General features: G+C 42.9%; 9 protein-coding genes across 14 annotated transcripts; 7 read left to right on the top strand and 2 right to left on the bottom strand.

Annotated features, from left to right (window-relative positions):
• Positions 1-356: 356 nt before the first annotated feature.
• On the top strand, positions 357-674 carry RB195_022260 (uncharacterized protein; the record flags this gene model as incomplete). The annotated part of the gene is made up of 1 exon (XM_064209321.1): positions 357-674. The coding sequence occupies one exon, from the start codon at positions 357-359 to the stop codon at positions 672-674; it is 318 nt and encodes a 105-aa protein (XP_064065202.1).
• Positions 675-2,765: 2,091 nt separating this feature from the next.
• Positions 2,766-3,317, bottom strand: RB195_022259 (uncharacterized protein; the record flags this gene model as incomplete). 2 transcript variants are annotated; one of them, XM_064209319.1, is made up of 1 exon in its annotated part: positions 2,766-3,317. In XM_064209319.1, the coding sequence occupies one exon, from the start codon at positions 3,315-3,317 to the stop codon at positions 2,766-2,768; it is 552 nt and encodes a 183-aa protein (XP_064065200.1). The 2 variants fall into 2 exon arrangements, with proteins under 2 accessions (XP_064065200.1, XP_064065201.1); XM_064209320.1 differs by having other exon boundaries at positions 2,766-3,254.
• On the bottom strand, positions 3,307-3,576 carry RB195_022258 (uncharacterized protein; the record flags this gene model as incomplete). Its single annotated transcript, XM_064209318.1, has 1 exon — positions 3,307-3,576. The coding sequence occupies one exon, from the start codon at positions 3,574-3,576 to the stop codon at positions 3,307-3,309; it is 270 nt and encodes an 89-aa protein (XP_064065199.1).
• Positions 3,577-8,614: 5,038 nt separating this feature from the next.
• RB195_022257 (uncharacterized protein) lies at positions 8,615-10,606 on the top strand (the record flags this gene model as incomplete). Of its 3 annotated transcripts, XM_064209317.1 has the most annotated exons (4): positions 8,615-8,901; positions 9,191-9,459; positions 9,564-9,730; positions 10,283-10,606. In XM_064209317.1, the coding sequence occupies 4 exons, from the start codon at positions 8,615-8,617 to the stop codon at positions 10,604-10,606; spliced, it is 1,047 nt and encodes a 348-aa protein (XP_064065197.1). The 3 variants fall into 3 exon arrangements, with proteins under 3 accessions (XP_064065197.1, XP_013303305.2, XP_064065198.1); XM_064209316.1 differs by lacking the exon at positions 8,615-8,901 and having other exon boundaries at positions 9,162-9,459; positions 9,597-9,730; XM_013447851.2 differs by lacking the exons at positions 9,191-9,459; positions 9,564-9,730; positions 10,283-10,606 and having other exon boundaries at positions 8,615-8,905.
• Positions 10,607-10,806: 200 nt separating this feature from the next.
• RB195_022256 (uncharacterized protein) lies at positions 10,807-11,109 on the top strand (the record flags this gene model as incomplete). The annotated part of the gene is made up of 1 exon (XM_013447849.2): positions 10,807-11,109. The coding sequence occupies one exon, from the start codon at positions 10,807-10,809 to the stop codon at positions 11,107-11,109; it is 303 nt and encodes a 100-aa protein (XP_013303303.2).
• Positions 11,110-11,160: 51 nt separating this feature from the next.
• Positions 11,161-11,894, top strand: RB195_022255 (uncharacterized protein; the record flags this gene model as incomplete). Of its 2 annotated transcripts, XM_064209315.1 has the most annotated exons (2): positions 11,161-11,298; positions 11,352-11,894. In XM_064209315.1, 2 exons carry the CDS (start codon positions 11,161-11,163, stop codon positions 11,892-11,894), a joined length of 681 nt encoding a protein of 226 aa, XP_064065195.1. The 2 variants fall into 2 exon arrangements, with proteins under 2 accessions (XP_064065195.1, XP_064065196.1); XM_064209314.1 differs by lacking the exon at positions 11,161-11,298 and having other exon boundaries at positions 11,457-11,894.
• A 2,162-nt stretch (positions 11,895-14,056) lies between these two features.
• On the top strand, positions 14,057-14,635 carry RB195_022254 (uncharacterized protein; the record flags this gene model as incomplete). The annotated part of the gene is made up of 1 exon (XM_064209313.1): positions 14,057-14,635. One exon carries the CDS (start codon positions 14,057-14,059, stop codon positions 14,633-14,635), a length of 579 nt encoding a protein of 192 aa, XP_064065194.1.
• Positions 14,636-20,785: 6,150 nt separating this feature from the next.
• RB195_022253 (uncharacterized protein) lies at positions 20,786-21,145 on the top strand (the record flags this gene model as incomplete). Its single annotated transcript, XM_064209312.1, has 1 exon — positions 20,786-21,145. The coding sequence occupies one exon, from the start codon at positions 20,786-20,788 to the stop codon at positions 21,143-21,145; it is 360 nt and encodes a 119-aa protein (XP_064065193.1).
• An 84-nt stretch (positions 21,146-21,229) lies between these two features.
• RB195_022252 (uncharacterized protein) lies at positions 21,230-25,199 on the top strand (the record flags this gene model as incomplete). Of its 2 annotated transcripts, none has more annotated exons than XM_064209310.1 (5): positions 21,230-21,254; positions 21,389-21,792; positions 22,112-22,262; positions 22,389-23,574; positions 23,618-25,199. In XM_064209310.1, the coding sequence occupies 5 exons, from the start codon at positions 21,230-21,232 to the stop codon at positions 25,197-25,199; spliced, it is 3,348 nt and encodes a 1,115-aa protein (XP_064065191.1). The 2 variants fall into 2 exon arrangements, with proteins under 2 accessions (XP_064065191.1, XP_064065192.1); XM_064209311.1 differs by lacking the exons at positions 21,230-21,254; positions 21,389-21,792 and adding an exon at positions 21,854-21,955 and having other exon boundaries at positions 22,317-23,364; positions 23,422-23,574.
• Positions 25,200-25,249: the final 50 nt, after the last annotated feature.

The following is a 25,249-nucleotide window of genomic DNA, read 5'->3' as shown; positions in this document are numbered from 1 at the left end:
GTGATAGCGTGCCCCTGCGAGGCATGTTTTGCACCTCATTATCTTTGAGAGTCGCTGATGAAGGATGTGATGGATAGGGCATGAGGCAAACGCAGCACAATTAACGATCGCCGTTGCCAGTCGTTTTCCCTAATGATCGCCTGTGGCGGCTGCGGATACCTAACAACCCCCGCCCCCAACGATGTCTATATGTTTATTGTGAAGAGAGCGACTGAAGTGTGACAGCGGTATTCGAAGCCTCTGCAGTTAGTTTTTCTGGTCTTCGGAGCCGCTTTCGGCTCTTCTCATTGGGGCCTTCTTCTCACGCGCTCGGCACTGATGAAATTCCGAGAGAATTCGTACGTTTAATTGAGGGAATGACTGGTGGTGCTCGAACATCAGCTGGATTTACTTCACCGTTCGAAATTGAAACTGAATTGGGACAAGGAGCGGTAACAGTATCATTTTTGTTCAACTTCGCCGTCGATGACATCATGCGAAGAACAGTGGAGCAATGTTCTGCCGACATCGTTTTAGCACTGTCAGAGTGTCCCTTGACCGAGCTCGAGTACGACGACGATGTAGTAGTATTCGCTTCAAGCAAAGCGAAATTGCAGCATGTCATCGATCTTGAGTCGATACTGGCTTTGGCCTATGGACTGCGACTCCTCTCTGACAAATCCAAGCAGGTGTAGGTCTCCTTAAAACCCTCAACAGAGATCAATGTGGACAGGCGAACTCGTCGATGAGTTCTCCTGTCCACATTGATCTCTGTTGAGATAGACTCGCATTTTGACTTCGTTGGTGATGAAGATCGACCCCAGGCACCTGGATTTACCTGGATTGTACGCTGAAGAACAACGGCAGCTACGAGAAAGATATTCAGCAACAATGCGCTAAAGTCAATTCGGTATTCACCTCGTTAATGAAGTGCCTGGGGTCGATCTTCATCACCAACGAAGTCAAAATGCGAGTCTATCTGCAATTCACCCATCATGATGTAAGGATCGAAGACTTGGGCAGCACCATCTACGATGATGGAGAGGCTTGATTGCACGGAAAGGAAGATGTTTAGACGGATGTTAAAGGCATCACCCCACGAATCTGACGTGATATGGATTTCCGATGGTCAAAGACTATACGGGATCGTAGATTGCAGAAATGGGTGGGATCCCACTCAATTCTTCCTAATCGCCGTAAAAAACGGCCCGGAAGATGCCACTTCAAGCGTTTCGGGACGCTGTTTTCTACAACGAGTTCCATTGGAGCGCGCCAGCCTTGTGCACACGCCGCATCTTCCGGGCGTTTCTTACAGCAATTAGGAAGAAATGGACGGATTCACCTGTTCCCCACAATCTAAGAACCCGTACGGGCATAACCCACCTGAAACCCGTACCACCCCAGATTCCAGGAGTGACGCCTTTAAGCTACTTTGGCCGATGGTGTACCAAAAAGAACAAGTTTACTCGGAAGTGGATACGGTGTACCGGCGGATAACACATGAAAAACGACAACATCTTGCCCGGCTTTCTAAAGTAATCACAGAGAAGAGAGTCTTCGCTTCTTTGCTTTTCTGAGAAGATCACCCTGTCTTAGTTGTTCTGAGGACTCTCCCAGACTCAAACTGAAAAGGCTTCCTGGTCGAAAAAGAACTGGTAACAGAAGATCTGCAGACACTTGACGTTAACAGGTAGTTCAGTCGGGACGTCAAGTTTCCCAGATTATGGAGTGACGACCAATAGATAGATTCTATGCGATATCTTGCTGGAGATCGAACGGGATGGGGTCGCATAAGTTTAATGGCAACATACCACGTGATGTGGTGTAGTAATCTGCGGAAAAAGGTAGAGAGGCTGTTGTAGATTGTGCAGAATCAGGTGTGGTTCCACTCACCTCTCTCTATTCGTCGTGAAAAACGGTGTGGGAACCAATTTAGTTCCTACGAAGTAGTTTAGAACGTTTCTCTTTGTACACGTACCGGTCCCTTCTGCAACCTATTCATTTGTCTCAATCTTTGTCTTCAATAGGCTGGTGAGAAGACATCACTTATCTTTGACCGCTAGCGCTTGGACGCGGTGCGTGCAGAAAAATGGTGCGTTTTCAACTGAAATCGTTGTGAAAAACTTCCACGTCGTTTTCTATTACGGTAAGAAGTGAGCGGAGCCACCAGTGATCCCGCAATCTACAATTCCATCTCTAGCTTTCCCCGCGGATTCCCTCACCAAATAAAATTCGTGGTATGCTGCTTTTAAGGATGACAAGGATGACACACACTGACACAGAAGCGGATAGCCGAGTCAGGAAGTAACATCGCCCGCTGTTTAAGCCATGTTCAAGTCAAGTATGACCGGGTGATTTTCTTTTGCATTATAAATCAATGTGTGCGTTTTTTTTTTTTGAGAATTAGTTCTGAGCTGTATTTTTCGGGTGCGCTTCAGGAGGAAGCCATAGTGTCTGTTACAATATATGCTTAGGAGTATGCCATGCCCCGCCCATCTCGTTACCGCAGCTACGTCTACTTACGATCGACCAGTATCTAACAACTCCCAAATGCTATTGCCACGGTTCCAATTTGCGGAGAAAACAAACATGAGCATCAAATTGTGGGCGAAATTCGAAGGATGACATGCTCATTATCAAAATTCGAAATGTTTTATACAGGCATTGATAAAGGCCTCATTTAAAGTGATAAAGCAATCCCCATATATGTTAGGTTGAGTCGGAAGTTCTCGGACAAATTGACAATATTTTTATTTATTTTGCAATTTTCAAACGATAACTGTAAATCATTTGAAGCATGGCCCATTTACATCGATGGTCTTCTGCCAACGTTTAGGCAGATCGTAGATGCCTTTGCTCCAGAACGCCGGGAACTGTTCCCTGAAGAACTGCTCGAGTGCATTTTTGATGTCGTCGCGGGTTTGGAAATCTTGACCATCCAGATGACGTTGAAGATAGGAAAAAAGGTGGTAATCCGAGAGAGCCAGGTCTGGGGAATACGGCGAGTGTGGTAAAATGGTCCAACCGAATTTCGTCAGTTCGGCCTTGGTCGTTTTTGCAATGTGCGGCCGAGCGTTGTCGTGGTGGAAGTAGACTTCGCGCTGCTGCGGGCGTGCATTTTCGAGATGTGTCTTCAAATTCTTCAGTTGCTCAACGTAGGCGTCTGCGATCACTGTACATACTTCAACGAGCACCAGTATTCGACACTGTGTATGCTCCACCAGTTGCAGAACATAACCTTTTGGCGTGTACGTTGAGTTTAGGGACGTCTGCATCCGTACCTTTGCCAACCCATTGGGCACGCCGGTGAATGTTAGAATAGGAAATTCACTTCTCATCCCCGGTGACTAGGTGCTCAAGCCACGTGTAGGTGCGCTTGAGCGTGAGGAGAGAATGTGCCGTATCAGCGCGGCAGTCCATCTCATACTGCATCAGAACATGTGGTACCCATCGACCTAGTTTTCGCACCTTGCCGATTGACTTCAATCCGCGAACAACTGTGGTTTGACTCATTCCAAGAGCGACTGTCAGTTCGCGAGTAGTTTGATACGGGTCGGCTTCCTCCTGTCTCCGTAGCAAGTTCAAATCCAACTTCATCGGGCGTCCCGAACGGTCTTCATCTTCGATGGAATAGTCGCCTGACACGAACTGCGAGTGCCACTTGTATACTGTACTTTCTAGAGGGGGCGTGCTCCTTGTAAACCTCCTTCAGACGTCCATAGATATCCGCGGGTTCTTGGCCAGATAAATGGGAAAAAGTATGACGTTGCGGAGGTGGAGTGACGACGCCTTGAAATTGTGCGGCATGGTGGCAGGAAAGGAACTAGCTCAGTGTAATTGTTAACCTACACCTTGAAGAGCCTTTTATACTCTATCAAACGGTAGCTAGCACGTCCATTTTTGTCAGCTCTTTGCTGAGTGATGATCTCTAGAAGTCATCACTACCACATTGACCGAGATTTTTCGACTCAACCTAATACAATTGGAGCGGGAATTTCGGGACCATGCTACGTGACTCTGTTGCAAAAATTTAAACGATCACGCTATAACAATCATGAAGGCGAGAGTCTGCTACTATACTGCAATACTAATGCACACTACGGAATTTTAAGAAGGAGATCGACAAGCATTTGAATAGTAAAGGCATGGACAAAAAACGTCAGGAGTTAGCCGAACGTTTAGACTAATATATATTATAAATATATTAAATATACGTATATATATATATATATATATATATAGACGACAAAAAGCAACCATATATATATATATATATATATATATCAACAAAAGTTAAAGTTGTGACACTTTCTGTACACTTTTGCTACAGAATTAAATTTTTTCTCCTCGCATCTTTCTTTTCCGTTCTTTTTCTAAAAACTTCCAGCGTTGATGGAAGAATCAATAATTTTCTTCTTTTTAAAAGGGCCAGTACTTGGAAAATATCCAAACATGATTTTACTCCTGTATTCCTTCGGTACCGCTAAAATTTGAAAACATTATTTGAAATATTAGATATTCTCATCCTTTTCTCCAGCAATTAACATAGAGCAGTGATAGTGAGAAAGTGATAAAGTTAAGGTTCCAGGTCTGATCGATCGTGATCTGTTTAGTTAATGTGTTTTGCTATAGTGTGCCTACGAAGTTTTTAGATGGAACCTTTATTTGCCTGACGTTTCGGCTTCTTCGCCGTCTTCAGAGGCCTAAATAGAGGATGACTGGAACAATGCTACATTTATCCCGTCAAGTGCCACACCACCCTGGGTCAGTGTTTCGATAATCGTTCAGGGTAGTGAAAACAGAAACCTATCTACATTGAAAATGGTCCTACGTTTTGCTCCACCGAATGTGGCGCGGCTGGTTGCACCCACTTGTCACTCAGTGTACCAGCGAATGAGTATTACTGCGTGTAGATCACCAGCGACGACATAGATTATTTGATCTACACACATAATATCAGGCGGTTATAGGTCACAGAGCGGTACAAGTGGCAAGAACTCATTCGTTATGGACAAGCATTCATTCCTATTATTCATTGAAGGGTTTCTTTTAAGAATAAAAAACGCCTCCAACGTCTTCCTTGCCGATATTTCTGTTTCGTGAGCCAGTATAACGCATTTTACATCGTAATCGTTCCCGTTGTGGACCTCATGTCTGTGCCTTCCTAGTGGTGTTATCAAACTTTTTCGTCGTTTTCCGGCCATGTGTTCATTAATCCTCACTCCAAGATTCCTACCGGTCTCCCCAACGTAAGTTGCATTGCATACCAAGCACTCAGTCTCATATATTACCCCCATTTTTGTGCAGTCGCCTGTTTTTCCGTGAGGACAAATAACACACCTTTCACAGATGCAGTATCTATCATATAGTCTGTTTCTAACAAGCTGGCTTTTGATGTTTGCATTTGGGATATTTACCAAGATCACGTCATTTTGTAATTGTGCTTGGATAATGCTGCGCTGAACAGCGGTACTGACACTGTCAGAGATAAAAGGAAGACAAAGAGAAATTTTGTTTTCGCGCGGAATATTGCTATTTACAGTGCGGGTTCTTCGGTAATGCGGACGTACTGTATGGCCATTGGCACATGCGATTTTCAAGGCTAGTCTTCGTGATTCGTGTCGTTCTTGGTTGCCAGTGCATACTTCACTAGCGGTTTTGAACATATTACGAATCACTGCGCGTTTTACTGCAGTAGGATGTGCAGATTTGGCGTGCAATATGATGTTCTTGCAACTTTCTCTGCGATACCACTTTACTCTAATAATGCCGTTTGAAGTACTTATTTGTGTGTTGAGGTACGGAAGCCATCCTTCTTTTGGGGTTTCTCGTGTGAGTCTTATATATTGCGATTGTTGTTAGAAACAGACTATATGATAGATACTGCATCTGTGAAAGGTGTGTTATTTGTCCTCACGGAAAAACAGGCGACTGCACAAAAATGGGGGTAATATATGAGACTGAGTGCTTGGTATGCAATGCAACTTACGTTGGGGAGACCGGTAGGAATCTTGGAGTGAGGATTAATGAACACATGGCCGGAAAACGACGAAAAAGTTTGATAACACCACTAGGAAGGCACAGACATGAGGTCCACAACGGGAACGATTACGATGTAAAATGCGTTATACTGGCTCACGAAACAGAAATATCGGCAAGGAAGACGTTGGAGGCGTTTTTTATTCTTAAAAGAAACCCTTCAATGAATAATAGGAATGAATGCTTGTCCATAACGAATGAGTTCTTGCCACTTGTACCGCTCTGTGACCTATAACCGCCTGATATTATGTGTGTAGATCAAATAATCTATGTCGTCGCTGGTGATCTACACGCAGTAATACTCATTCGCTGGTACACTGAGTGACAAGTGGGTGCAACCAGCCGCGCCACATCCGGTGGAGCAAAACGTAGGACCATTTTCAATGTAGATAGGTTTCTGTTTTCACTACCCTGAACGATTATCGAAACACTGACCCAGGGTGGTGTGGCACTTGACGGGATAAATGTAGCATTGTTCCAGTCATCCTCTATTTAGGCCTCTGAAGACGGCGAAGAAGCCGAAACGTCAGGCAAATAAAGGTTCCATCTAAAAACTTCGTAGGCACACTATAGCAAAACACAGACAGAATATGCCGAGGTTTCAAGACAAAAGAACATTCGAACTCTTTAGTTAATATTTAAACAGCTGTTTGCATGCCTGTTTCCAGTTTCTGAAGAGATGATGTTACCAATCTGAGGCAAAAATGAAGTGAAAAGACATGCGGAGGAATACGTAGAGATAAAACGCAACACATGCAGTTATCACGGCTATGAAACTGTTCACAAAGTTTCATTCACTTCTGACGGAATGAAGTTCTTGAAGTCCGAATTATTGCCCAATTCTGCTGCACCAATAGATGTGCTGATTTCAGTTTGTGCACCATCGCAACAGATGTGCAGCTTCCAGCGTTTTCTGGCATTAGCGCCCAAATTTTACGCCGTCAAACCCGTACCAGTCCCTTTTATCGCTTTCTGGCATCGGTGCACCAATCGACACGGTAAGAACCATCTCCAACGTCGTCCAACGAAGGCAACGACAGAATGAAGAAGATGAACAGCGCGCTAAACCTTTGCGCAACGACTCGAAAGATGCAGTCACTTTCCCAATCCCGCCCCTGAAAAGATACATTTAGCATTGCGCTATCGAACTGCGCACCTAAACTCTCTGGTAACACTAGCATATCGCTGTTGAAATTGTGGAGCGTTGCACTCTGCCTACGAAGTAAAGCGACAACACCCCACTATTTTTTTTGATTGTTGTGACCGAGGGCAATTCAATTAGAATCTATTTGAGACAGTTCAAACAGCTGTTTGTGCGAGCAAGAGAGAGAGAGGGAGAGAGAAAGAGCTACTACTACAGTGGTGAGGCATTGTCAGCATAATATGTTTGGAAATATAAAAAGCTTCAACTCTGCCCTAGTCATGGCTTCGATGAGTGCTCAGGCTGACGCACCGGCCGGAAGAAGACCATATTGCTACCGACTTCACGGTCAAGTTTATCACCGGTGCCCTTCATCCCCACGACGGCGAACATCGACAATTCGGTCAAATATATATCCTTGACACTGAAATGGCTGCGCAACAGCGCCTAGGAAGTGCACGGAACTTTTGTTGTGATTCCAATCTTATGTTGTTCGTAAGTGGTTTGCTCATGACAGTGTGTACGCTCAATCGTTTAAAGTGATGAACGAAGTAGAACAAATGGAAATAGCGGGAACCCAGCGTGAAAATCTGCAAACCATATAAATCCGCATGGAATTTATTAACAATAGAGAGTGAAGATTCGCAAGGGAAAACAGTACGCTGTTCCTACTGCAAACGAAGTGGCAGTCGTATATATAGGAGAAGAAAATGACGTTCCTGGAACTAGAGGCCTTGCCGTCCATCTTCGTCATGCTGCAGGTTCAACGTTGTTAAACATTAGTGATATCGACAAGCGTTGGGATCTTCTCACTTGTCCTCTCCTCTTCCCCACAGGGAGGGCGGATGGGATCCAAGCTTAGTTAACTTAGTTTAGAGAAGGAATCCGAATCACCCAAATGAAGTACTACTATGTTTCCCATTCGTGACTCTTTCAATCCAATTCTGCGTGCGAGTAAGCTTTTTCAGCAGTACGCTTTTGACGTTAAGATAGAACAGTACAGACTAAATTACCAATGAACGCATCAGTTCAATCTTCGTTCTGATTCCTATAGACGGCTACAGGATTACTTGCCTGGTGAAGATAGCTACAGGATTACTTGGCTGGTAAAGATAGAACCACCAAGCAACCGAGTTATCTTGGCGTCTTTACACATTGGGAGTCCAAGAGCAATGCAGCAGTCCTATCAGGACACCTGGCCATTGTAGCCCAATATGGAAAGCTTACATATTTCTTGACTATCACTTACAAACCACAATGGCAAGAGATTCAGGAACGCCTGTACAACGGCGAGTTAGCATCGGACAGACCTGATTTGACAGCGAGAGTCTTCCACGAAAAGTTGCAAGAGTTATGTGATCTCTTTAAAAAATGTAATTGTAGAAGTGGAAGCCTACGTTTACGTTTATTGAGTTTCAAAAGCGAAGGCTTTCTCACTGTCACATGCTTTTGATAATGGAAGAAGGATGGAGAGTGCCAACAGTGGAAGAAGTGGATAGTGCAGTGAGTGCAGAGATACCGAATGGAGGAACGGAACCAGAAGCTCACGCCGTTGTTACATCGTTTATGCTTAATAGAAAATGCTGGATTGAAGATCCTAATTCGCCGAGCATGCGTAATGGGAAATGTTCAAAACTTTCCCAAAACCCAAAATCGCTGCGCGAAGAAACGTCAATGGAAGTGAACGGCTATCCAGGCTATCGGAGACGCAACTGTACAACTGTTGAAGTAAATGGCCAAGTGTAGGTAGAGTGGGTAGTACCTACTAATCTCTACCTACTTACTAAGTTTCACTGCCATGTGAACTTAGAAATATGTGGTACGATTTATGCAGTAAAGCACTTATTCAAGTACATCTACCAATGACCCGATCGCGCTAGAATAAGCATCGAAAGTGAATTGGATGGAGAAGAAAATTCTATTGTCGATGAGATTGAGCAACATCTCAATGCTCAATACTATCTGTCCACCTCAGGCTCTTCACAGAGTTTTTGATGTCTCCATGCAAGAAAGGTCCCACACGGCATACAGGCTTCCAGTTCATCTGCTTGAATATCAGTCTGTCCACTTCATTGCTCGACAAGAACGACAGTTTCTCGATTGGGCAGAGAACAGTTACACAACGCTTACTGCAGATTTGGAACTAAATCGGCTCTGTGAGAACATTGTAAACAGTGGTATGTTTTCGGAAATGGGAATTAATGGTCACGATCTCTACTATTACCAAATTCCTGAGCATTTTAAGTTCACTCCACGCAGTGGCTGGCAATGTCTCGAAGAAGAGCGGGTAAAGAAATTGGGTGGGTGTTCACAGTTTCACTACGAGATGTTGAACGATACAGTCTCCGTATACTTCTACTGAACACCAAAGGAAAAAAGTCATTCCAAGACCTTAAAACTGTAGATGGACGCATTTATGAGAAGTTTTCTGATGCAGATAAAGATTCCGGATTTCTTGATGATGACACATCTCATCGTCAGAGTCAAACGCTGAGCAGCCATGGAATGAGTTTTCGGCATCGATGGCTGCATGGATGTGTATGCCAACCTCAAGCTCATCACAGTCTTTGGGTATGCTGTGCAAGAAAAGTGGCACGCTGTACGCAGATTGGCTGTTAACCTGCCAGGATATCAGACTGTTCACTTTGTCGCAGGACAAGAACAACAGACTGTAGATGGCGCACATTTTCCCCCTCACGACCCTCACCGCTTATTTTGAGCTCAAGTGGTCGTGTGCTAATGTTTTTTTTTTATAACGGCCTGCAGTCTGATACAAACATTGATGCTTGCAAACCTTTTTGTTACCAGATCCCACCTCAGGCTCTTCACAGAGTTTTTGATGTCTCCATGCAAGATCCCGAGCATTTTCCATTCATGGCATTCTTGGAAACCAAGAAGGCTTGGAGTTGAAAAAATAGGACGCATCTACGTCTCATCACGATATGTAGAACGGTACAGTCTCCGCGTCCTTCCGTTGAACGCGAAAGGAAAAATATCATTCCAAGACTCGAGAACAGCAAATGGACGCACGTACGACAAGTTTTCCGAAGCAGCAAACACTTCTGGATTTCTTGATGACGACACATACTATCATCAAAATATTTAGGAAGCTGACAGTTTCAGACAACGTCAACGTTACGTAGTTTCTTTGCTTGCTTGCTTTGTTACCATGAGATCGCAAACGCTGAGGAACTATGGACAGAGTTTTCGGCATCGATGGCTGACAATATCACTAATATGGGAATAGGCCTAAAAGAGGCTATTGTTGCTGCCTACTTCGACGTCGCTGATAGGATGTTACTGCTTGACAGAGATTTGACCCAAATAGTTAGACAACCTGCAAATAAACTACCTTCACTTCCTGATGTCCCAGTTGACTATGGTCAGCATGAAAGTGAAGGATCACGGCTATATGGATCACTGAATACGCATAAAAAAAGCTGCTGATGACATCCTTACACCAGTGAATCGCAGAGACGACCGATGTTTTTTTCATCGATGGCCAGAAGGAAGAGGGAAAACATCTTTATAATACCATCTACAACCTGGACGTGGGACAGCGGCATCAAGTGCTGTGTGTTGCTTGACTGGAATTGCAGCCAGTCTATTGCTGTATGGATAAACGGTAACCAGCGTTCAAGCTCAATATGGTTGACGGAAATCGCACGACTCTGATGAAACGCCAGCAGAAACAAGCGCGACAGCTCATGGCCATTGATATTATCATATGGAATGAAATTTCAATAGCCCCGAAGTGCCTCCTCGAAGCCGTCGAAGGTTTGTTACGTGATATCATGCAGAACGACAGGCCGTTCGGCGGCAAGCTATTCATCATTGGAGGTGATTTTCGGCAAGTACTACCAATAGTTGAGCACGGACAACGCGACGACTTTGTAAACTCGTTGTTCTTTGGTCACTATTCAAGATTCGTTGGTTTCAAGTTAGCATGAGAACTCAAGAAGCTGGACTTGGATAGGCTAATTTCCTTTTGGAGGTAGGTAATGGCACGGCAAACGATAAGGAAGGACGAATTCAGATTTTGGAGGAGTCAGAGGAGTATTGTCACGGAAAGTTTTGGCGAGACAATTGACCCAAACGATACGGACCTTTGTGAACAGGCTATTTTGGCACCCACGAAAGTGAATGACTGCTAAATAATGACGTTTTGGAACGGCTATGCACATCATGTCAGCAAGATGAGCACGTCTACAAAAGCATTAACGAGGCATTGCATTATGAAGGAAGCTCGGGTGAGTTGTACCTGGTGGAATACCTAAACACGTTGGAACCCACTGGAATGCCAGCACATGAGCTGCTTCTGAAAAAAGGAGTAATCGTCATGCTTCTGCGCCATCTTGACGTTGTCAACGGTCTCCGCAGTGGGACACGACTGAGAGTAGAGACCCTCGGAGTCTATGTGCTTGGCAGTCGTTTTGTTTGTGGGAGCCGAAAAACCCAGTTAGCTGTAATACCCAGGACTGACAACTACTGGGAAAAGCAGCTATCGTTCCGACTGCGAAGAACGCAATTTTTCCTACGACTTGCTTTTGTAATGACTATAAATAAGGCTCAGGGACAGTCCTTCAATGAAGTGGGAGTGTACTTCCCGGAAGACCTTTTTAGTCACGGACAACTCTACGTGGCTTTTTCCAGAGTAAGGACGCCAGCTGGACTGAAGGTAGACACAAAGCATGGTTCAGTGAAGAACATCCTGTACAACGAGGTTCTGTTATGAGACTGCAGAGATGAAAGACAAGCCAGAAATAAAAAGGTGATAAGATGAATGCGAACACTACTACCTACCTCAGGCTACTCTACTTTACTTTCTTGCGCTTTTAGTTGGAAAAAATCCTTTTGCTCTTAGATACCTCGAGAAGCAGACACAGAAAAAAGATGAAAGAGGTCGGTGTTTACCAAGACTCCACAACGATATATGAACATTAAAATACTTTAATTGGGTTTTCGTATTCAGTTCTGAAATTTCTCGCAAGACATCTCTACATGAAAATCAAAAAGAAAGATTATTTCTGTCTATTTTTCTTACTTATTCTGCGCTAATTTGACATTCGAGGCTTGATTTCAGATGCAATGGAAGTAGTGGTTAGATGGAAATGCAGGAATAAATATTTATTTGTATTTCACTTTTCGCTGTTTCTCTTATGGTCTCAGTGCCGATGCACTTCGTTAACGTCATCTAATGGTTAAATAAGAAGCCTACTGATTAATCGAATATTCCTGTACACTAATTTACTTTTTCTTTAAAGAAATACAGTTGTGCTAGCGAAATGAACACATAAAAAGTCTAAGAGTCCGACATGAACCGGACAATCTTGAAGAAGAGCCTTCTATACTCTGTCAAGCGGTAGCTAACGCGTCCATTTTCGTTAGCTCTTTGCTGAGTGATGATCTCTAGATGTCATCACTACCACATTGTCCAAGAACTTTCGACTCAACCTAATGCTTCTAAGTGTTTGTAGATACTTTTGAAGCATACTCCGAAATGGAACAAAGAGGTCGAGAATATCAGAAGTGGTGGTATATTTATGCGTGATGGTATATTTCACTGCTCAGTATTAGAAAGGCTCCCTTTCTCCTTTGGTGGGCATTCCATTCGAATATTCCGTACAATTTCTAGATACTTTGAAAGCATACTCTGACACGAGAAAAGAGTGGTGTTTGTATATGAGGAGGCTGCGGAACATTCTTTTTTGTAAGAAAAGGGAGAGGGATGGTCAGATAACACTTATGCGATGGGAGTATAAGTTTTGCCATGTAGCATTAAGTTATTTTTGGTAGGTTCTTTCATTAGAAAAAGCTCCACTTCTCTTTGATATCCTAAGATCACGGTGAAGCGTGTTGATGGGACACGACCCTCTCGAATACGTGAAAACCGGTATCTGAAAGAAGCGAAGAAATATCATTTACTAGACACAAATTTGCTGAAATGCTGTTGAAATACTGGTATCGAAATAATTTCATTTTTATTCTATTCTATTTCTACTCTAAAATCTATGAATTATTTTCAAATTCTGATTGGAGCACATGATACGACCAAAAAATAGGATAGTCAGGTGCATAGATAGGATCACAGAGGGAAGGAAAAAAATCAACATTATGTCCCAGCAATATAACATTGTGGCTTCCTTGGTTCGACTCTATCCTACCCCTGAAACTAAATATAATATTTGTAATTTATGTAATCATTTAATGTTATTTCTTGTAATATTTCGTAATGTATGTAATTATTTAATTACTGCGTGATATTTTGTGCTGGTTTGTGCTATCCTCAATTCACAACTGGCCACCGCACATTCCCTTACGACCACCTTCTTCCGACCTCGGAAAACGACAATTGATAACTTGTTTGTTCATTGCCATACTGTCCCCTCCTTGCCGACCATATGGAAAGGAGGCGGCGCGCTTGAATATTAATGTTGTTCTTGTACTAGCCGGAGCAGGCCGGCATTCTTGTGTGTGCTCTTGACTTTTTCCATCTATTTGATAAACATTCTACCACTGAACCACTGCTTTCTTTCTTGGGTATAAAATCCCACATTATCGTGAGCCATCACATCTCACGTGCACAATTTTCTGGTGCATCGAGGAAGTAAAGTGCCGTAAAAGCGCAGCAAGCCCCTCAGTTGCCCACAGCAAGTCCCTAGCTCTGCAACGTGAAAGATGTCTTTGGTTTTCTATAGAAAACCTATGGTCCATAGCACCAAAACTCTCCAGCTACTTCTGGAGAAATTTTCACTCTACAAAGAAGAGTATAACCCGAATGGATCAAACGAGGAGATGTTTGAGGCATATTTGACCTCAACCAACCTTATAAAAGGTAGTATAAAAACTATCGAACAGAAGAGAAACTCATTGTAGTTACTAATAGACAAACTGCAGATGGAATACAATGATTCCAAAACAAAAGGCAACAAAAAGGACCTCGAAAAGGAAGTCGAGGAAATTGAAAGTGAAACAAAATTCACTGATATCATGGCAAGAGCAAATGAAATGATATTCATGCTAGAAGCAAGAGCCACAGAAGCAGCAAATCAAGCTGATAAATTTGCAAGGAAGTTGGGAATAGAATTACACAAAAACCAACGAATAGTAACGCATTTTGAAAATACAAATAATCGATCGCCACAAACGGGAGGTGCCAGAACGGGAACAGATCAAAGTAATGACGAAACCTTCACCTCAGGTGATGCAATATGGTTGTCAGAGGATCATTCTGATACTAGCAGAGAAACGATCGAAGAAGATTTCATATGTAGAACTCTCAAACTAAGTCAAATGAAACTTTCTAGGTTTTGGGCAGATGAAGAAGAATTTCCAGATATCTCGGAAGTCTATGAAACTTTGGTACATCAAAATAAAGTACTCAGTACAGTTGAGAAAATGCTTCCTCTCACAGAGTCTTCAAGGAAGAGCAGAAATGACCATCAAAGGGATACAATTAATTCCCCAGAAATATAAATGGATGGTTGAAACTATAAAAAAAATATGGTAACAAACCTATGAATAGAGCAAAGATCGTGCAGAAACTCATTGATCTTCCGTGTGCAAAAAATAATGCCGAAAATTGCATATATTGTCGACAAAATAAGACTGTTGATTAACCAAATGGGGTGCGTGTAAAGAGGGTCCCAGCGGAATTTCCAGCATGCCCCGGCTATGCCTCGTAAGGGCAATTAGCGATGGTGCGTGTCCTAAAGAGATTCACTTTCGTTGGCACCAAAAAAAAAAAATTTTCTTACCCACCCCTAAAAAAAACCCACAGGATATAATTCACTATCTGTCGAATTGTTCTGGAGAATCAGACACATTCACTTCACTAACGTGAGGTGATCTCAATTTAGTAACCGTACCAGAAGCAAGAGAAATCCTCACGTGAAGTTTGAGATAAGGATGTATCTAATAGCTTCAAATTACGTGTATAAAAATTTTCGTTAAAACGAAAAATTTCGAAAGAAAAGAAAAGAAAAAAAAAATACGTTAACGGCAGAAAGTAACGGTATTTATCCTGAAAAACTATCGTTATCTCTTGTAACTCGCGAAGCTTTTTTTTACCCTAATTTTTTTTTGGGGGAGGGAACCTCTTTTTTTTTTGAATTTTTGAAACTTCTGTATCTCTTATTTACAGGAAGGAAAAGAGTTCAAATTTAGTAAGTTTTAGACTTTCTGAAGGCGATATAAAGACAAACTCACCTGCCTTTCTTTATTAGAAAACCATACAAAATCCCATGTACTTCTATCTAATGCTATTATTCTTTGACTTATTCGGTAATTTTGACAGCTCACCCCCCTCTTTTTTTTTTTTTTTTTTATAAAACCGCACTTTTTTTTCCCTCTTAAAAAGAAAGAAAAAAAAAGTTGGGTGTGTGGGTTTTTATAAAAAAAAAAACCCGGCGGGGATATGTTCACGTATCCGCCGGCATATCCACTGGGCACGTTATGTCTCGGACGCATCCGCCGGGACCCTCTTTACCGTTCCCCAACCAAATGGTATCGGCGGGCCAGGATAAACCCAATACACAAGATGCCACGTGGACAGAAAGAATACTGGAGAAGTTTCCGTACAATATTGTGAAAAATGTCCTTATATCTATCCAAGAAATGGAAGATGTGAAAATAGAAAACGTTATGGAGCAACTCGAAAAAGAGATCAACGCTAAAAAGTTCGCTGAATCAAGATTAACAGGTCGTTTTAAGACCGAAAACACAGAAATAAAAAGGAATCAAAGTCTGCATAGGTCAGAGACAAGAAAAATTAATAGGCAATGTATTTTCTGTGACAGCTCTCAGCATTCTGCTCATAATTGCAGAACCGTAACAGATATCCAACAAAAGAGGAACGTTGGGATTAACTCCAATCGCTGTTGGGAATGTTTCAACGACCAGCACAAAAGTAACCAGTGTAGTAGATCAAACTGTCCCCACTGTGGAAAGATGCATCATCAAGGCTTATGAACATTATCCGAGAATGTAACAGATCAGCAAAATCTATTGCGCTTTGGTAACAGTGCAGCAACAAACAACAGAAGACTCCCTACTGGCGAAATAAGAGGGAATAATGTCAGATTGTGCAATCGCACCTCAAATGACGTTCGTCAATGAGATCGAACTTCGAATGTACATACTGAAAATCCAATTCAAACTGATTCTTTCGTGAAAGTCGATTCTAACGACAATACCACAAAAGACCAAGTAGTGCTCATGACTGCCGAAGCAAATATGTGGAATAATAAAACAGGCCAATATGAGCAATTTCTTATATTTTTTGATACTGGTGCACATAGAACTATAATAAACGAACGTACAGCAGAGGAATTTGGACTCTCAAAACAAAAACGGAAATATGCACCATCTCTGGCATTGGTGGCCATACTTAGAAATTTAAAACGTTCTTTGTTCCATTGAAAATCTCTACAGTTTTTGGAAAAGAGATTCATCTAACAGTTCAAACAAAACCCGTGCTAACTAACGGTTTTCGTTCAGCATATCTTTTAGAACAAGATAAGCAGGTTCTTCAAGATAACGATATTTGTTTGTCCAATCCAAGACTGAGAGGTGAACACCAAAATCCACAAATTCTAATTGGATTAGATTAGTGCTACGAATTCGTAATGAGCAGCACTAGAACAAGGCTACCATCGGGACTATATGTTGCCAGAACATTAGTAGGTTCAACTCTTCATGGTCGCAGTACAGGTTCAGTAAATCTAGCTAGAAAAGAGATTACTCATAGTCTTACGCTCATTCAGGAGCCAAGTGGAGATTTTCTTCAGAGGATTTTCGAGTTGGATGGATTAGGAATTTCCACCAGTGAATTTTCAAATGACGAAAAAACATTTGAGTATTTTGAAAAGTACTCGAACACTATATCATTTAAGGACAGTGTTGTAACTGCTCCCTTTACTCTTAAGGACAACGTAATCGATATGTCCGATAATTACGCGGTGGCATCCCGTAGGCTCGAGTCCTTATGGAGGCAGCTGGACACTAACAAAGAGCAAAGATCGTGGTACAGCAAAATATTGAATGATTACCTCAAAGATTCCATAATCGAAGAAGTACATGAACCAGTCAAAAACGCGGCTGGCACCTATTATATGCCACACTTCGGAGTGTGGAAACCTTCAAAAACGAAACCTCTTAAAATCGTATTTGATGCATCCTCGAAACAAAGAGGTAAACTATCATTAAATGATATAATTCACACCGGTGAATCTTTCGTTAATAAAATTTATGATATCCTTTTTCGCAGTCAAATTAACAAGTATATATTAACATGCGATATCGAAGCTGCATTCACTTAGATCAGAATCGTGAACGAGCACAAAGACCTTTGTCGCTTTCTGTGGGTCAAAGACATCAGTCGCATGCCGACAAATGACAACATAGTTGTTTACAGATTTAATCGTTTGCCATTCGGTGTTACCGCATCTCCGTACATACTGAATATGCCAATTCTTGCTTACCTAAATGCAAAGAATGCCCCATTTTCACATGAAATAGCAGGAAACATTTATGTTGATAATATTTTAGTGACAGCTGCAACTGACCAGGAAGCTTTGAAGAAGTATGTCGAATCAAAAAAATCTTTTCAAGGAAATTGGTATGAACCTACAAGAATATGTGTCAAATTCTCAGATAGTAAATGAAGGAACCCATAAGAAAGGCAGATCACCTTCTGGTGATATCAAATTCTTAGGAGTTAAATATAACACAAAAACTGATCAGTTTAACGTGAAAGTAAATATTCGGTCAAAAACGTCACTTACTAAGCGAGATTTGGTTAGTATAATAAATTCTGTCTACGATCCTATAGGTACGCCATTGCTTATCAAGTTGAAATCGCTAATGCGAGAAATCCATGACACTGGAATTAGGTGGAATGACGATGTTAATCCAGTAATGACTTGTAGATGGAACTCCATCTGCAAAGAGATCAATGGTGCAGGTATCAGCATTCTCGAATCAATTCTCATAGAAGTGCGAAACCTTCACACTTCAAAAACAGATTTATGGATACTTTGTGATGCAAGCAATCTTGCTATATCAAGTTGCGCCTTCCTGCGGCATAATGACACTAACGAGGTCACGCAATTGATTAGCGGAAAGTCAAAGTTGACTCCCAAAAAATGCCAGCAAACAATTCCAAGGTTAGAATTGCTTGGAATACTCATTGGAATGAGATTGGGAAAGAGTATCTTAGAAAATCTTGATCACAATATAGATCACTTCAATCTTGTCACTGATAGTGAAATCGCTCGACAATGGATTAATTCCTCTCGAAAACTTCCAGCTTTCATAATCAATCAGAAATACCGAATTGAAAAAAATAGATCTCTCTCTCTCACCTTTAGAGCAAAGGCATTTCCGTGAACTTTTTCCAACACATAAGAATCCAGCAGATGCAGGGACGCGAGGTCTTACATTATCTCAACTCAACTCACACAGCTGCGTAAAAGGGCCGCAATGGCTGGCTCTAGAACCATCTAGCTGGAAACTCTATCGATACTTTGAATGGAAAAAAATTATGGAAGAAATGGAAACATTTGAAAATCCCCATGTTGAAGAGTCTGAGAGTAATAATGATAATGCGAACTCAATGTTCGTAGATCTATCGAGATCTTTAGGGCGCGGAACAAGAGGTACCCGCGAAAACCGGCTGACCGCTCTTGACCTCCCTTCAGCGCCGCGCTCCTCCGCGTAATCACGTCTGCCACTCCACCAGCTAGACATTCTCCACGACCGCCTGAGATCATCTAGACCCTGCCCCCTTATTGCTTTCTAATCAACGTTACGCGCGACGTTCGCACCGCGACGAAGAATTGGATACTGTGAATTTAAAAAGGAGATGAGTGTAAAACGAATTAACGCAGCAAGTTCTAATCTACAAAAATAGTGAATTGAGCGCATATGACCGGGAATTAAGGAGAAAATTAGATCCTTTCATCCAATTAGAGGATATACTATCAGAGATATATCATAGAGTATCAAGAGGTTAACGATATCATGATTGATAAGAGTGATATGTGTGACCTACATTGACCCTTCATTTGAGCAACTTCACACAAATAAAGATTATCTCAAAAAAAATTGCTGCAGGGAAAAGAATAAGAAGAATAGATGAAAAGAAATGAATATATTTTCACACATTTCACGCCCAAACTGTTCTAAAAAATAAACCTTCGACTGCAGCAACTATACGCCCAGCAACTTTATGTCCTTATTACTTTGTATGCATTCTTTGAACTCCTTTTTAAATTTAGCCTTTTCAAAATTTTATATAGATATAATGTTTATATAGAGCGCAAGCCAAACATTTTAGTACTTTCTTGTTCGTTTTATAGAATAAAACTTTATATGGTTCTTCAAACTTCTTTCAACAGCGTTTTATCGCTTCATTTGTATTTATTCTCTACATAAAATCAATATGACAGGTTAGGTGTATCAGTGGCGAACGGAGACCTTTGTATCTTCGAGATCTACCTTCAGGTACAATGTATGTCTGCGAGGCATTATTCGCGCCTCGTTAGGCGTTCGATGGCAGTTTTACTCAACTGAATAAGCAAAAAGAAATTTATAGGAGGCGAAAAAAAAGTTGAAAAAGTAGCATTACACCGATCAGGAGAAATTCTTTGAAGCATCTTTTGCATTCGCAGAGATGGATGATTAATTTCCATCTAACAGGTCAAGACAGCATACTTTCATTTTCACTCACACTTTTAAATGGCATATATACAAACTTCCATTTGTATTAACTTCCAAGTATACTGTATACAGAGTTTCAAACAAAATCTAATACCAAGGATTTTCCTTTTCCGTTCGATTTCAAAAGTGCATCATAAGAGCTGTAGACGCGGCGAAAAAAAATCGTCGTAAGAGCGGTGGACGAGGCGAAATGGGTGGAGAGAGATGCGCTTAAAGTGAGAAACTAATCATAGCATCATTTCATGGGAATGTTAACGTGAAAAAGCTGCAAAAACGGTTCCCGAACCAAATAGTCCATAAATAATAATAGTAAAGGATGAAAATGGAATCATAGGATACAAATCAAGAATTCGAAATGCAAATCTATCTTTAGATGCAAAAATGCCCATTTATATCGATAATGACTCTGACCTTGCTAGGCTCGTTATTGTAGACTTGCATTGCAACAATGCTCACTCTGGCAAAGATCACATACTGTCTCTGGCTAGACAGAAATATTGGGTTCCGCAGCCACCAAGACCAATTAAGAAGTACATAAAAGATTGTATTGTTTGTAAGAGATGCCAAGGTATGCCTTTTGGAGCTCCAGAGATGCCACCATTACCATCAGATAGGGTGACAATAAGCAAACCGTCTCAAAACGTAGGATGTGATTTTAAGGGACCATTTCCATCCAACAGGAATGAAAGGATGTATATGTCTCTACACCTGTCCTGAAATCAGAGCAATTCATTTGGAATTGGTAGAAAGCCTCAGTACAAGGGCGTTTCTCAATGGTTTTATTCGATTATATCGCGTAGAGATGTACCTCTTTTAATGTGAACAGACTGTGGATCAAATTTCAAACTTGGTCAGAAAGTAATTGAAATGTTGTTAGAAAGTAATGAAACAACAGAGAATTCAGTAATGAATTACTGTGCCTCTGAAGGCACTAAATGGATTTTTAACCCACCAGCACATCCATGGATGGGTGGTGTATGGGAAAGGTTTGTTGGATCTGTTAAAAGAAGTTTCCAAAAGTCAGTTGGAAGAAAGAAACTGTCATTTGAACAGATGGCTACTGTAGTCACTCGTATAGAGGCAATTACAAATACACGTCCACTCACAAAACCCTCAGCAACTGATCTTTCTGAAATTCCACTCAGACCTATTGATATTCTACAAGGAAATTTCAAATTCTCAATTCCAAACTCTGAAATGTCCAATTTCAGAAACAATCCCACATTTGAGCCAGAGTTGATACAAATAGCTGCTCAAGCTTATTAAGCGCTGCTTTTTGGAAAACATTGCAACAAAGTTCTGGGAGAAATGGAACACTGAGTATCTTACTATTTTACGTGACAGCCACAGATGTCAATTGAATCAGAAACGTTATGTGAGTATACGGTAAAATAGAAGATTTAGTACGAAGCGCAGACGGCATAATAAGGTCCGCTAAAATTCTAATGCTTAGCCGCAAGATTTTGCAAAGACCAGTTAATAAAATATACCCTCTAGAAATTCGTTCAGTGCCTGACCATCAACAATCGGTTGAACGAAACTCTGAGATCATGGATAATGATATCCATATCCCAACCACAACTCAATCTAGGAATCATCTAGCCAGAACCTCCAAATCTCGTGGTTTAGACGTCATTCGAGAATTCGAAACAGACCTCGACAGACCAATGACCCCTACGTCTGCTCGATCAACAGTATCCTGCCTAATAACGGCAATGTTATCCTTGTTTCTAATCAACCCTGGTGATGCGCAACCAAACACCAGTATTACTTGTAACAAAAGTATCGCGTTTATAACAGCTCCTAGAAGACAATTCGAATTGTGCTTTGATGATGAATGCAAGTCATTCAAAAATGTTACGGAAGAAATTAGGTATACTCTTCTTGTTTCATCATTAGACAAGCCTGTAACGGTAAAAATACGTCTCTACTTGAGAAACGAAGTAATAACAATGATCGAAAAATGTCAGCGTCATGAATTCTGCGCGGCATCTTCAACAATACCTCCACAACGGTTTACCGCCTCATAGTGGCGTGGAGGTGACACTGGGCGTCGAACTGCGATGCACAGCGGAGGTTCGTCCTCCGGCAGGGTCTCCCAAGCTGAGAAGGAGTTCGACACATCCGACATTCCGACTTCTCGGAATCGGAAGCCTAGCTAAGAGTAAACCACTGCTAAGATTCACCACCGTCTTGGCAAAATGTCGCAAGGTGGTTCCCTGATCCATATAGGTTGGGCGACGACCTGTGGTGAAAGCTAAGCTCGCCGTGGCATGGCTGCTTAGTTTGGGGAAAAGTCTCTTTGCCACTCCAGCATATTCACTGCCTCAGTACCCTGCACACTGGGCCCTGCCGTCTCAGACGTCGGACGGTGTGGCGACCGGTGAGAGGCGATCAAATCTCAGGTTGCTCAGGACGTCATTGATTCTGGACTAAGGCGACACACGCACGACTCGCCATGGAGACTGTCTCAGACTCTGTACTTACAACGCGAGAACAGTTTCCACAGACGCCGACCTGCATGCCCTTCTCGGAGCTGCAGAGCGTATCAAATTTCACGTGATTGCTCTGCAGGAGACCAAGTGCAGAAGGAGCGACGTACGACAGATGAATGACGGTACACTCGTCATTCGTGGAGAGAAGGTTCCGTCGCTAAATGTAGGCGGTGTTGGTTTCGTTGTGCACCCATCTGTCGTCCATCTTGTCGATTCTCACGAGATCCTGTCACCTCGTCTGGTCATTCTTCGCCTCCGCCCTCTGCGCCAAAAATCCATCAGTATCATCAACTGCTATTCACCAACATCAGCAGCTGATGATTCCGAATTGGACGCGTTTTACGAGGAGCTGGAGGAAGTAGTCCACAACGAGAAGTCCTTTTACAAATTCGTTGTCGGAGACTTCAACGCAAAACTAGGAAAGGCCACAGAAGAGGAATACAGGATTGGAAGATTTGGACTAGGGGACCGGAATGAAAATGGCAATCGTCTCGCCGGGGTGTTGTCCGCCGCTCGCCTCTTTCATGGGAACTCTCTTTTCATGAAAAAAGATCATCGTCGGTGGACATGGGAATCGCCCAATGGCGCGACTCGTGCGGAGATCGACCACATACTCACCAACCGGAGGTGGTGTCTACTTGACGTCTCAGTAGTACCATCCTTTTGTAGTGGTTCTGATCACCGTCTCCTTCGTGCGAAAATACGACTTAGCCACACGATGGAAAAGAACATCTGCTATCGGCAACGAAGGAGAAAAGAAGTCGTCTACGACGATTGCGTACTCGAGGACTCCCTGTCCCAAGGTGACTGGCACATCGAGGAGGACCCAAACGTGGACTACGAGATGCTGCTCAGAGGATTACGAGCCTGTGCTGAACGTGCCTCGAAGTCGCGCACGACAAACTTGGATCGAATTTCGAAGACCACCAAGAAATTGTTAGGAAGAAGAAGGGCTTTGAAGCTTGATCCGAATGCATCGCACATTGAACGGTTAGTAGCAAACACTAGCTGCAGAAAAGCGTTGCAGGAGGATCTTTTGAAGTACAGGCAGAAGAAGATTCTAGAAGCAGCACAAAGAAGAACGAGTCTAAAGAAGTGCCGCAGGGACCTCCGCGAATATAATATTCCGCTAGCAACCTTGCTGAGCGAAGACGGGACTCGCACGTCTTCTCGTCGTGAAATGGAAGTCATTACGGAGAGGTTCTACTCGAACCCTTTTCCGTTCATCAACTCCTGTGTCAAGCCCAATCATCCCCACTGGCGATGCTCCACCACGGATTCTCCCTTCGGAAGTACGAGTCGCTATCAAGAGCATGAAACCTGGCACAGCCCCCGGACCTGATTTTTTATCAGCAGACTTTCTTCGGGCTGGTGGCCATCCGCTTCATGTAATCTTAGCAGCGCACATGACATCCTATCTTCAGAAAGAAAGGATCCCAGACCAGTGGAAGACCTCGCGAACCGTTCTTATCCATAAGAAAGGTGACCGAGAGGACCTTCGGAACTACCGTCCGATATGCTTGCTGAGCGTGTTATACAAAGTATTCACCAAGATCATCCTCACACGCATATCTAGGACGCTGGATGAAGCCCAGCCTCAAGAACAAGCTGGATTCCGCCAAGGGTTCAGCTGCTTGGACCACATCCAGACCGTGTCGAGGGTCATAGAGGTTTGCCGGGAATACCGCCTGCCCCTTGTTCTAACCTTCGTCGACTATGAGAAAGCCTTTGACAGCGTAGAAACGAATGCAATACTGTCAGCGCTGGTCGATCAAGGTGTGGACGCGTCGTATGTGAGGACATTAGCCAATTGCTACGAACGATGCACGACTAGGATACAGCTTTTCCACCGCCCTCTCACCATACCCATTGGAAAGGGGGTACGACAAGGCGATACTATATCGCCGAAGCTGTTCACGGCTGCATTGCAATGGATAATGAAATCACTATCCTGGGAAGAAAGGGGCATACGTGTTGATGGAAGATTTCTTTCGAACCTTCGTTTCGCGGACGACATCGTTCTCTTTTCGAGCAGCACCAATGAAGCAGAAACGATGCTCAACGAATTGAACAAAGCAGGGAAGAGAATAGGACTACGAATAAACAGAAAGAAGACACAGTTCATGAAGAACGCGCACTGCGAGGACGGAGGAGTACAACTTGAAGGCTCCCAAATCGTGGAAACTCCGTCATACGTATACCTCGGACGTTCTATGAACATGGAAAACGACTTGAAGGAAGAACTGAATAGAAGAATGAGAGCAGCATGGGCAGCATTCGCAGCCGTCAGGGAAGCTACGGACCAACTGACGGACCATGATCTTCGTGCCCATCTGTTCGACTCGACAGTCCTTCCAGCGCTCTGTTACGCAGCGGAGACGTGGGCAGACACCGCGGCCACGTCTAGGAAGCTACTTACTACCCACAGAGCCCTTGAGAGATGTCTCCTGAAGTTTAACCGGCGCACACAACACCTTGCCGGTCTTCGTAGCTCCGACTTAAGAGGAATGTCCCGTCTTCGCGACCCAGCGGAATATGTATCGAAAGCAAAACATAGATGGGCCGGTCACATCATGAGAAGAATCGACGATAGATGGACTAAAAGAACGCTAGAGTGGATCCCAAGGGACGCTAAACGCCCCCGAGGGAGACCGCCAACGAGATGGAGTGACGTGTTCGCTGCACGGATGGACCAGCTGAGAGCTCAGCTGGATACGGCTCAAGGACCTCGTCAACGTCACTCACGAAGCTTGAGAACATCTTGGATGACAATGGCGAGGGAACGAAACGAGTGGAAGAGATGCTGGGGCCCGCACGTCGAGTGAAGACGGGCCATCTAAGTATCTAAGTATCTAAGTATCTTCAACAATCTTGA

The sequence above is a fragment of the Necator americanus genome, chromosome X (assembly GCF_031761385.1).
Source record: "Necator americanus strain Aroian chromosome X, whole genome shotgun sequence".
Lineage (NCBI taxonomy): Eukaryota > Metazoa > Nematoda > Chromadorea > Rhabditida > Ancylostomatidae > Necator > Necator americanus.
Note: the sequence above shows the minus strand (reverse complement) of the source record. Positions and strands in the feature narration are given on the sequence as shown.